We start from the raw sequence: 11,846 nt of genomic DNA, 5'->3' as shown, positions 1-11,846 counted from the left end.
TTCTGTAGCTGAAGACCTCTTATTACGGTGTCCTCGAAATCAAGAATGCATCTGGATTCTCATGGAGTGATGTGGATGGCACAGGAATTTCGTTAGAGTATGAAGCAACATGGATGAATTTTGTCAAGGTATGTAGCGGCTGTCTCAACTATACTTGCAACTCACCCTGTATTATTTTGAAAGGTCCATAAAGCTGCAAAACCGTTAAGAACAAGAGCTTCCTGCATTTTTAGGCCATTCACCACATGATGATGGAAGTCCTGAGGCAATTGGGTCTGCCAAAATAAACCTCCAGTCACATTCCGAGGACTCAGGATCCATTCCGCCTGCTGCACATCATATGTCACACTCTGATCCCCTTGCCACTGCTGCAGCTAGTAGCAGCACTGCACCACTGCCAGCACAACCACTTGCTGCTCCACCATTAGCGTAACCACTCACCACCTTGAACTTGAGTCAGCTTACTGCAGTGACGAATGAGATCGGCTCTTCTCCAAGTGTCAAACACCACATATTTCAGCCTGGAATCATACCAGCATCACCAGCCACTCCATCTACCTTCCTCATTTCTGACACGGACACTGTGTCCTCCATTATGACCAGCATCAGCCGTCAGAGAAGCGGAAGGCCAGCGCACTAGGCTCAGACATCTCAATTACTAGTTCGTCAAAGCGAGTCCGACCTCCCTCAGCAGCTGTAAAAGCGCAGCAGGAGAATAGCAGTGTGATGGTCAGTCTGCTGACATGCTCAAGGACTTCAACCAAACACTTGCAGACACCACAGCTGCAATGTCTGCAAAGGATCTTGCACGTGTGGTTGCAATGGTCAGCGCAGCACTGTATTCTCAGATGATGAAAAAGTCGATTTGATAGACTATCTTGGGAGCCCCTTCAGTGAATTCACCCGTCTCAGATGGGCAGCCAAACATGACAATGTACCAATGGGGATGGGCTATCCCATGTGGGCCCATGCCAATAATTGTACCATGATACATGGGTGGGCTGAGGTCATGTGTGTACCCGAGACAAATGGATGGGGGGGGGTATATAATACAGACAGTAGTATAGGAATGTACTAGTATACAGGACATTATGGTGAATCCGGTCTTACAATGGAGATGGGTAGGCCGAGGGAATGTATTCTCGAGGGACACAGATGGGCTGAGGGTAAAAAGTATAGACATTGGTATAAATATACTACTATATGGGACATTATATGTAATGAATACAGTGTGCAGTGGAGACGGGTGGGCCGGAGGAATGTGTGTACCCACATGACAGGGATGGGCCGAGGCCAGTTACCGGAGAGGAATGGGCCAGGTGCAGAGGAGGAAATGGATGGGCCGGGTATACAGGTTGTCCGGATGGATGTGTGTACCCACTCATACAGATGGGCCGAGGCTGATTACCGAGAGGAATGGGTCAGGTGCACATGAGGGAAACAGATGGGCCGGAGGAATGTGTGTACCCAGGGCAAACAGGTGGGCCGAGGGTATAAAGTGGTTGGCCGGGGATGTGTACCTACCTTACACGGATGGGCCAAGGCTGGTTTCCGGAGAGCAATGGGCCAGATGCATATATGAGGAAACAGATGGGCCGGGTATGCAGGTTGGCCGACCGGATGTGTGTAACCAGGGCAAACAGATGGGCCGGACGTATGTATGTACTCGCCTTACATGGATGGGATAGGTAATATGTGTACCCAGGGCAAAGGGGTGGGCCGGGGTATTGTGTGTACCCATGGCAAAGGGTGGGCCGGGGTATTGTGTGTACCCAGGGTGAATGGGTGGGCCGAGGGTATAAACTGGGTGGGCTGGGTATACAAATTGGCGGACGGAAGTGTACTCGCACACGGATGGGCCGTGTATGCAGGTTGGCCGGACAGATGTATGTGACAGGTGCAAAAGGTGGGCCGGGCAGATGTGTGTACCTACCTCTCACACAGATGGGCGGATAGACAGGTTGGCCGGATGGATTTGTGTACCCAGGTGATATAGTATAGACATTTGTATACAAACGTACAATGTAAAATAGTATCTACAACAAATGCAATGTAGAACGAAACAACTAAGCCGGAAGAAACTTGTAGCACCAGACATCCGGTCAATGTTATCACCTGGTATATCATCAGGGTGGATTGATCTTGAAGGTTTATCGTCTGGTACATCCAATTTATCAGGGCCATCTTACAAACCAATTGTCTGGTGCATCTTGAATACATTTACCGGTCGATCAAATACATAGATACAATGGACTAAGAAAAAAATGAATCATGTATACTAGTATTACTTGGGCCCATCCCCGGACGAGTCCTTGCATGCTTAGCACTCACCGACCGACCTTGTCGGCGTGATTGAGGTGCAAATGAACACTGTGGCAAGGGAGCCGAGACAGACTGACCATCCTCAGGTACATTTGCTGACCCGGTGACCAACATGCGAATGGTGCTAGTGGAAGGCATGGATTCTGTTGGGACCGTCAGTAAGTACTGGCAGTACCCCAGTGGGCTGAATGGATGAACCGGATTCCCTCATGATGGGGACCAGATTGATTGTGGAGGTAGAGCCAGATGTGGGTGCTTGCCCATGCCTTGTCACTGGCGAGCCATCTCCAGTGGGGCAGGCACGAGACAAGAAACATCTGGAGTAAAGACATTGTTGGTAACAGCGCGACCTAATGCACTGATAGAACTGAACTCGGGGAATATGGGGGTACTGGGGACGACAATGTGTGGTGGATTGAATGCAGGTGGAGTGATGACCGATGATGCAGCGGCCCTTTGGTTGTCCCTCAAGTACCTTGCAATTCCGCCCACCTGAGCAGTCAACTGATCTACCAGTCCCTTCTGGAGGCCAAATTGTTCTGTATAGTTGGCGTGCAGCTCATCGATGCGACTGGACAGATCATTGTGAATGGTATCATCACATGTGTGTAGCTCCTCCATATCAAGCTGAATTTGGGCCAGCATAGCCTCAATCTGCGCATTGCTGAGAGGATGGGGAGACTGATGAGACGAAATGGACATCAATGTGGTAACAGGGGAGGGGGGCCTTTGAGTGCGAGCCGGATAAATAGGAGAGTACCAGACCTCATCCAGTGTCTCATCAAATGGTGGGAGGCAGGATACTATCGTCCATGGGTTTGATCCAATGGTCCTCGGGAAAATCGTCAGCGGATGCCACTGGGGCAGCACTTGGCACCGTAGGAGCACCATCGACCATCTCGACATCAGCATCCAGTTCCTCTGGATAGGACTAGGCTGCTGAGTATCTATAGCAAAGAGTTGTACTAGTGGAGATGAGACGAGATATATGAGACTTGCCCTTGCGTCGCCCAGACTGCTTTGCCATTCTGGTGGCCCTGGAGCGAGTGGTGATGGGTGCGACTGGTGGTATGGGCCCGGTGATTGCAGGCACGTCCGGTCACATTGGCCGGTCGCATTTCATCCTCCACTTGTTGCAACAGGTACAAGTATGGGCAACCTCGCCCCTTTTTGTGAGCCAGGTCTCACATTCAACCTCCATTTTGGTGCATCTCTTACACGGAAGAAAGATGAATCGAGGGTGCTGCTAAGGATGAGGATGAGCTGACCAGATAGTAATGACCGGTTGTCTCACCGGCTGCGGACGCTTCCCCCTCTTCCTCTTCTCTGTTCCTAGATGCCTCGTATCTGACATCGACTATTATTTAATATCACATTAGTATCACTTACCAGCATTGCAATGAAATAAACATACCGGTTCCTTGACTTTGACCCGGTCAACATGTGGCTGCAACCGGATCAGGCATGCACCAATAGGTAGAAGAATACATACCTTTCGTTTGTCGTCAATTAACTCTACGTCTTCCTCGGTTCGTCTTCTGCAGGGTCACCACCCTTGTTTCTGGCATTCGAAGCTCGCATCAGCCGAGTGCGGATGTCAACAACTGGTATTTTCTGAGAAAACTGTGAATGTGTTCTGATAATAAACAAATGAACATACCTTTTTGAGCGCATTTTGTCTCGGTTTTGGTGGCTATTTTTGTTAGGCTAGTACAATATGCGAAAAGAAGAGACTTGCCTGACTTCCGGATCATGACTGGCATCTTTCATCATCATTTCCTGGGTCTCATCATCCAATAATGGTGCCCTTGCTCTTGCCTTTCCTTTGCCCTTTCCCTTTACCCCATGTCCTTTCCCATGCGAACTCTGTCACTGTCAGTATCGGTGTCGCTCAAGATTCGCTTGGACTTGGCTATCTTCCTTGCCCTCTTGACCAGACGTGGGGGGCTGACGCTAAATTGGTGTTTGCGATGTTTTGATGGGCCGGGCATTGCACCACCAGGGATCTTGAGGATGATACTGGGCCTGGCAAAGTGGCGATTGGAGGTGCTGAGGTTTGTGCCAGAGCCGGAGCAGAGGATGAGCCTGCAGGCTCAGGCTCAGAGGATTGACCTGCCGGTTGAGGCGCAGAGGATGGACCTGCCGGTTGAGGTAAAGGATGGACCTGCCAGTTCTGGCGCAGATGGGCCTGCCGTTCAGGCGCAGAGGATGAGCCAGCAGGAATGGTGGCAGTGGACGATGGACTGAGTGTCTTTGAATACAAGGGATGACTCCGGCAAATGTCCTCATTGTTCCCAACACGACTCCATCCGGTACTTGTGCCAGTTGTGCAGTGCCCCTTTGAGCGTGATGGATTTCAGCTGCCATTGACAGCAGGCGAAGGGGGATGTAGGTGGCCACTGTGAGGTGAGAGCGGGACTGCATTGTTCTACAACCCAATCAATATTACAATGTATAACAGAATATGAAACATACCAATTGAAAAGCAATGGTCCGGCTCAATCTCATTTTATCTTCCTCTGACTGTGAATGGAGGACCTCTTCAACCAACTCATTCAACCTGTCAAGAAGATCATGAGTGCCTGGTTTGCTGTGGCAGCAGCAGCAGAAGTATTGGTGTTGTAAGACATGGTTTCAATGAGACGATAAGGGCAGCTGGTTGGCTAGGACAAGAGAACCAGGTGGGAATGATGAATGTTGGAAAATTTACTACTACCAGATCTCCGGGTCATCTCGGAGATTGCCGGATACGTTGTCAATGCACCGGTTCGGTATGCCAAATTAATTTCATTGTTGTGTGAAAACATGCCGTACTTTATCATTATGAAATTCTCAAGCATCTGGTCATAGGTTTTGGAAGCACAGATGCAAGCTGGAAAAAGGTATCATCTCCCAGAGATGGGATTGCATAAATTCCAATCAGGCCGCAAGAAGATATCATCCATAGAGCTGACTCTAGATAACTTGCAATTATCTCACGAGGCGAAGGTACACAACCATCCATTTTCAGAACCTAGAAGGCACTAAACATTCATTGGTAGTGTTTGACATTTTGGAGCAGCAAGGTGAGCAGCAGATCTACAGCAACCCTTGGATGATTGCACCAGCATGGGGGAATGTGAGTGTTGTCTTGTGCTGCTACAAAAGACTGATAATTAAGATTTTCTCCAGACTCAGATGTCTTGTCAGCTCACGACCGGTGGAAGGATGGTAGACGATTGAAGCAGATGGAACACATCTGGTCAGGAGACATCCGGTTTGCCCACATCCCAGGTCAACCGGAGACAGAACTATTGGATATGGGATTCCTCCCTCGACACAATGTTGACCGGCCATCGACTCCTCCATCCATATCAGCATTGGACATGGGATTTCCACCAGGCAGCGAGTTAGATACCCACCAGGCACCTGACATCATCAACAACCCTCTGGACATGGGCTTTTGCAGCATTCCGGCTCATGATGTTCCGGCTCGTGATGGTCCGGTTCAGTCATGTAGGTCTCATCATTGTGTTGTGTTACACTGTTCAATGCAACTTTAGTAGACATGCAAGTGGAACAGATTCCTTTGAACATGGGCTTTCACACAGATCCGGCATCTTGTCACTCATGTATGTGCCATTCATTAATTTTGTTCCATCCTCATGTCGATCCAGTGGACATCCAACCGGATGATCTCCCTTTGGATATGGGTTTTGACACACTCCAACTGGACAATTGCCTTTTGCATACGGATTTCAATGCACTCCAACCGGACGAGCACCCTTTGGATATGGGATTTTGTACACTCCATCTGGTACACCCGGATCACTCAAGTGAGTCTTCTCATTGTTGTGCCTTACCTTGTTGATTGTGAATCCAGTGGATATTCAACTTTCTCACAAGCCTCTGGACATGGGCTTTGGGACAACTCTGGCATCTGTTCAGGAAGACAGGCCATTGGACATTACAATCGCCACTCCAGATCCGGATCCAGTACATGGTCTTCCGGATCCATCATGTATGTCTCCCATACTATGAAACATCAGTGTTATTTATTGGTATTTAGTTGCGGTTGGTGAACCGGTACCCATTGGATTTGTGATTCAGCATGCTGTAGGCGATTTGCGCTTGGCGATCCACTGGTTGGATATGGAAATTGCCCACAGTACAATGTCACCGGAAGAAGCATCTGTCAGCCAGGAAGTTCTTCAGTCTGCCAATGAGTTATTACTGGCATTTCAACTCATATCAATATATAGACTGTCAACATGATGTATATATATACACTTGATACTCTCTAGCCTTGTATAGTACATTCTATGGATCCGGATGATCACTGCCTTTGCATGTAGTTCACTTTATAAGACACCTTTGTGGTTCTCGCTGAGCTCTTTGGCTCCGGGTTATCAATTTGAGCTTTGGTTGTCTTCCTTGTTTTATGAGTAGCTTGTGTCGTCGAAGGTGCCGTGGATTTTGGCGTAGGTTCCTTTCGACGCATCTTCCTCACCGGGACAGCATCTTCCTGCTCTGAATCGGATTGAACAGCTTGATTTTGCCTTCCAATTGATTTGGACTTTGAAGGAAGTAATTGGACTTCTTCATCACCTACATTTCTCCCACGACTTGACTGGTGTTCCATCCTTTTGGTTGTCTTCCTAGTCGGCTTGCCGGTTGGTTTTTCAACCGGAACACTGGTCTTTGCTGTTGTCAGACCGGATCTTGTGCCATATCCAGCACCTTCATCACTATCCTTCCCCTCATTATTTGACTCCTGCTCTACCCATCTGGTCAGCTTTCGTGACTCCAGCTCCATCCTTCCAGTCGGTGTTTTAACTGGAACCTTGGTCTTTGCAGTTGCCAGACCAGATTTTGTGCCATCGCCAGCACCTTCGTCACTATCCTCCCCCTCACTACTCGACTCCTGCTCCACACATCTGGTCAGCTTTCGTGACTCGGGCTCCATCCTTCCGGTTGGCATTTTAACCGGTGCCTTGGTCTTTGCAGTTGCTAGACCGGACCTCGTGCCATCGCCAGCACCTTCATCACTATCCTCCCCCTCACTACTGAAGTCTTGTTCCACCTGTCTGGAGGTCCTCTTCACTGGTTCTCTCATCTCCTTGTTGTGGTTTTGCCAGCCTTTGAATTCAAATGTTGATGGAACCTCGTCCTTTTGTCTCTGATGCCAGAGCTCTAACAGCTTATCAGCTTCATGCAACTGAAGCTTTGACGGGTCCTTGATCTTCACACCAGCAGGTAAAAACTTGGACTCGATAAAATCATCCTGAGCCTCTGTCACTGCAGACCAAGGAACGGAAACCTTTGGCTTCTGACTGCAAAACCCTGCAAGATATATAGTTGTGTGATTGAATCTTCAGATATTTAGTTGACGAAACGTACTGTAGTGTCTTGTGAGGAATGTGCAGATGAGAGACTTTTTTTTCTCTAGGCTGAGGTCCTCGATATCCGGTATGACCGGAAGCCCACAGGTGTCCACCTCCAAAGCAAACTCCTCCTTTTTTCTCCTTTGCTTTCCGCTATCCTTTCCCCTCCGATCCTCATTGTCATCCTCATCATTCTGATCGACTACTGGTATCACAACTTGGTGTAAGTACTTGACTGGATCAATTGACATTGCACATAAAAGAAGCTCACCGAACTCTTCTCTGACATAGGCATTCCACTCTGATAACATGGGCTTCCAGTCCTTTGTATTGGTAAAACTATTACCTTCCAACTGTTCATTGAAGTCCATTCTGATGACCTGATCAGCCCTTTACCAGTTGGGAGCATGAGAATGCAACTCACCCATTGATCCTCACTTCCCCTTCCTCTGTTTTCCATGCTGACAATATGAATATCCTTATACCAGCCTGCCTCCATAACTGAGTTGCAAGATCTTTCATCATACCCAGAGCTTTCTTCTGAGCAAACTCAGCCTGGACATCCATAGGAGGAGCCTTGCTAGACCACTCTATTGCAGTCTTCTTCGCTTCCTCCAGCTGCTCTTCAGATAAACCTCCCATAATTGCATTGACCGCTCCCTGGTAGTTTTTAATCATTTCCTTTCCTCCCAGCCTTCCTCCAGTCTTTTCAATTATCTCCTTCTTGTACTGGCGTTCTATCACCAACCAGGCAGTCCATTTCTTACCGAACTTACTCTCTTTTTTGAGAGTCTTTTCAGCTCTCCGATTATACAACCAGTCCTGGTACATCTTCATACATCATGAGGATGCATACAATTAGAGAATCAGTTGCTCACGGATTTCCTTTTCTTCAACAGCCGGGAATCCATCTTAGGGGCTTGCATCTTGGCCTCTCTTATGACTGCATGCAGAATCACTTGTCTATTCTTGCCGATGGCCTCCTTCCATTCTTCTAGGTGGGATTGTAACACCAGCAGCTCTTCCTTTGTCAATTTCTGCTTGGTCTTTTGGGGACTGTGTGCTGATAAGTTGGATCGGGCCATTGCAAAGCAGTTGAGGTATTGGTAGAAGAAAGGATACAGTATAAGATTACATAGCCAATCACACATGTACTCAACATTAGACCGAACAAGAGATTGTTCGCCAGCATGTCACCCTCAGGCTCAATATATCCTGTGTTTCTGTATTGTAGAACTTAGAATTGTAAAAAATGTGAACTTAGACCAAGTTCATCATATAGCACCTGGATCCCATACAGTAATACTCTTAAATATGGCATATAGGGAGACACATTGATACCGGAGGAAATCTACTCAAATTTGGGATGATGGCAGGATTACCATGTGTTTGGTTAACTGACTCAGATATGACACAACTTATGGCAATTGCAGACCTTAATATATTCTAAATGGACATAATATTCCGAGATCTTCAGTGACATTATTGTCCTTTATACTAATATGGCCCGAGAACAGTGATCTAGTTGGATGATCAAATCAGTCCCTTTCTCATCACCCGAGGTACCTCAATGACTAACAGGAACAGAAGATGTTGTGCTGGTCTGGCAATTCAAATCGCTCAGAGACCGGAGTTGAAGGAGAATGAAGGCAGAACGTGAAGTCATATGCCTACAGGTCATCATACTTAACCATACTGCCCGGCCCAACAATCCTAAGTGGTGATATCAATCATGGCAAAGACTAGTAAACAACAGGGAATCATATACACTCCTCCAATGAAGAAACAATTGCCTCAGCTATATAAACTCAAGGAAAAAACTACAGCCAGAGGATCGAGGTCATCTTGGGTGAAAGATTCATGGTCTCCAAAAACGAAGTTGGTGACATCATCACCAACAAAATCTCCCTCAAAGCAAACAGCCGGGTTCTCTCAGATGCTTCACGAGGGTGAGGACTTTGACTTTGATCAAGGCGACATCCCTCAGTTTAAATTACCAAAATCTCTGGCAAGCAGCAGTCATTCTGATTTCTGCAGTCTGCATCTGACCGGATAATGCAGGGGCAGAATGAATATCTTCGGCAATGGAAGCACAAGTTCAAGGACTACATCAATTTACTAATGGTCAGAGAAGCCCCTCCCCCAGACCGGCTTTGTTCAGTCTGCAAGAAGGATGGGGTTTATAAATGCCATGGCTGTTTTAATGAGCCCCTGTTTTGCACAGACTGCTGCAGAACCCAGCATCAAAGACATCCATTCCATCGCATCAGTCAATGGACCGGATCATTTTTTCAAGAAACATCACTCATTAAAGTTGGCCTGCACATTCACCTTGCTCATGATGGTACTCCATGCCCCAGCAGCACTAAATACACATCAGACCTATTTGAATGGCCAGATACCAATGAAAATATACACTATGATGATTATCCGGAGGGAGCTTCTATTCCACTTGTCACCGACTCAGATCATCTGGCTATCACCATAGTAGACAAATCCGGTGTTCACTCTCTATCCATCTCATATTGCCAGTGCCCCGGTGCTCTCTCCTGGGATATGCAGCTCTTTCAAGCAGGCTTGTTTCCAGCATCATTCACCAGACCAAAAACTGCATTCACATTCTCTGTCTTGGACGACTTTCTGCTAGACAACCTCGAATGTGGTACATCAGCCATGAATTACTACAGTAAGATCCGGAGGCTGACCTCGAGCATATTTCCATTGATGGTTCCGGTCAGTTTTCATTCTCTGTACTCAGCGATCTGGTGATTAAACAGCAGGATCTGTAGGATCGCTACAGAGAACTTATGAGAACTGCCAGGAAGTGGCACCAATGCAAGCTTTACAAGTGGCATGGGTTTGCTCACAAAGATGATGAGCCAAAGGCCGGTGATCTCACCCTATTTTGCCCTGCATGTCCACAACCAGGGATAAACTTGGACCTGTCGACCGGTACATCCACCCGGCCGGACAACACACCTTCATGGCTCTTCACCAGGACTTTAGTCATGGATGGTAATTTCAAAGCCGAGCACCTCCATCCAGGTAATCCATCTGATGAAGTATCATTGATGGATGGTCTTGCATTCATGGTTGGAGATGAAAGATACAAGAGTCAGATTGCAACAAACCATGGTCCAAGGTCAGAAACATCACCATGCAGTAACACAAAAGCTGGAGGCCACTGGTATAGGAGGATGTGCATGTGCACGGCACAGATGTTTTGTCCCACATTCCATGGTGGATTTTCAGAAGGGTGAAAGGTGAATGACCATCACATCCAGTTACAAGCATTTCTGGTCTTACTGAGCATCCCAAATAATTAGGCAGATGAACATGGACTATGCCTTGAGTCAAGCACTCAACTACAATACAGATGGAATCTCCCATGTCATAACCTTCTACGACATAAATTGTCAGTATCATAAGTTTTGAAGGACCGGATTGCATCCAGCATGTACCTTTCCATCCCCATTGGCATGGACATCATTCCTGGAATAGGTTGTGGCATGTACACGGTCATCAGGACAGCTGTTATGTCCGGTATGCATCAAATTTTATCCATGGAACCGGCAGGATTGATGGAGAGATCATGGAAACACTCTGGGCATCTTTGAACATAATCTCTCCATCGGCTAGGGGCATGGGGACTCCAATCACAAAGAGGTATTGGATTATCAAATGAATGATTGTAACTTCATTAAAATGATACGCATGAGTGAGTTGCCAACCTCCGGCCGGATGTACAAAAATCTTCCGGTCTCATATTATTCCTTCCCGGCTAACTTGCCCTGCAGCCAAATTTCTCTGCAGAAAGTTTAAAGAGGCTGCCAGGGGTGCTGAAGAGAGCAAAAAGTCATTTCAAAATCTTAATGAGACAGCTCACCCTGACATGGTCATTCTTTGGGAAGCGGAAGAGGCACTTGCTCACAAGAACAGATTGGAGGATCCAACAGCCATGGACATTTTATGAGGTCCGGTTGGAAAAGGGTAAGTGTCGAATTTTTACCACTACTCATCCGGGCCTGATGGCATTCTCATTATGATTTGAATACCATGATGTACAGCTCCAACAGAAAGCAGCAGGAGTTGCGCCTGCTACAGGCTCAAAATCATCTGGATTATTTGGTTGCCAATTCTATTAGTCGACGAGGAGCTGCC

The 11,846-nt window shown here is 47.3% G+C and overlaps 5 protein-coding genes across 5 annotated transcripts; 2 read left to right on the top strand and 3 right to left on the bottom strand.

Moving 5' to 3' along the window:
• Positions 1 to 2,592: 2,592 nt before the first annotated feature.
• On the bottom strand, positions 2,593 to 3,228 carry EDB93DRAFT_1251987 (uncharacterized protein; the record flags this gene model as incomplete). The annotated part of the gene is made up of 1 exon (XM_041453236.1): positions 2,593 to 3,228. The coding sequence occupies one exon, from the start codon at positions 3,226 to 3,228 to the stop codon at positions 2,593 to 2,595; it is 636 nt and encodes a 211-aa protein (XP_041306198.1).
• Positions 3,229 to 3,837: 609 nt separating this feature from the next.
• Positions 3,838 to 4,746, bottom strand: EDB93DRAFT_1251986 (uncharacterized protein; the record flags this gene model as incomplete). Its single annotated transcript, XM_041453235.1, has 5 exons — positions 3,838 to 3,936; positions 3,983 to 4,015; positions 4,066 to 4,188; positions 4,343 to 4,565; positions 4,622 to 4,746. The coding sequence occupies 5 exons, from the start codon at positions 4,744 to 4,746 to the stop codon at positions 3,838 to 3,840; spliced, it is 603 nt and encodes a 200-aa protein (XP_041306197.1).
• A 270-nt stretch (positions 4,747 to 5,016) lies between these two features.
• On the top strand, positions 5,017 to 6,527 carry EDB93DRAFT_1105236 (uncharacterized protein; the record flags this gene model as incomplete). Its single annotated transcript, XM_041447484.1, has 10 exons — positions 5,017 to 5,093; positions 5,173 to 5,204; positions 5,246 to 5,310; positions 5,333 to 5,387; positions 5,494 to 5,817; positions 5,865 to 5,933; positions 5,979 to 6,137; positions 6,185 to 6,322; positions 6,371 to 6,417; positions 6,471 to 6,527. The coding sequence occupies 10 exons, from the start codon at positions 5,017 to 5,019 to the stop codon at positions 6,525 to 6,527; spliced, it is 1,023 nt and encodes a 340-aa protein (XP_041306196.1).
• Positions 6,528 to 6,637: 110 nt separating this feature from the next.
• On the bottom strand, positions 6,638 to 8,770 carry EDB93DRAFT_1251984 (uncharacterized protein; the record flags this gene model as incomplete). Its single annotated transcript, XM_041453234.1, has 5 exons — positions 6,638 to 7,644; positions 7,702 to 7,890; positions 7,957 to 8,057; positions 8,110 to 8,516; positions 8,564 to 8,770. 5 exons carry the CDS (start codon positions 8,768 to 8,770, stop codon positions 6,638 to 6,640), a joined length of 1,911 nt encoding a protein of 636 aa, XP_041306195.1.
• A 970-nt stretch (positions 8,771 to 9,740) lies between these two features.
• EDB93DRAFT_1105234 (uncharacterized protein) lies at positions 9,741 to 11,370 on the top strand (the record flags this gene model as incomplete). Its single annotated transcript, XM_041447483.1, has 6 exons — positions 9,741 to 9,863; positions 9,910 to 10,029; positions 10,122 to 10,418; positions 10,475 to 10,827; positions 11,187 to 11,228; positions 11,262 to 11,370. The coding sequence occupies 6 exons, from the start codon at positions 9,741 to 9,743 to the stop codon at positions 11,368 to 11,370; spliced, it is 1,044 nt and encodes a 347-aa protein (XP_041306194.1).
• Positions 11,371 to 11,846: the final 476 nt, after the last annotated feature.

Source organism: Suillus bovinus (genome assembly GCF_016758785.1).
Source record: "Suillus bovinus strain UH-Sbo-P2 chromosome Unknown EDB93scaffold_41, whole genome shotgun sequence".
Taxonomy (NCBI): Eukaryota; Fungi; Basidiomycota; class Agaricomycetes; order Boletales; family Suillaceae; genus Suillus; species Suillus bovinus.
This window is presented reverse-complemented; position numbering and strand designations above follow the sequence as displayed.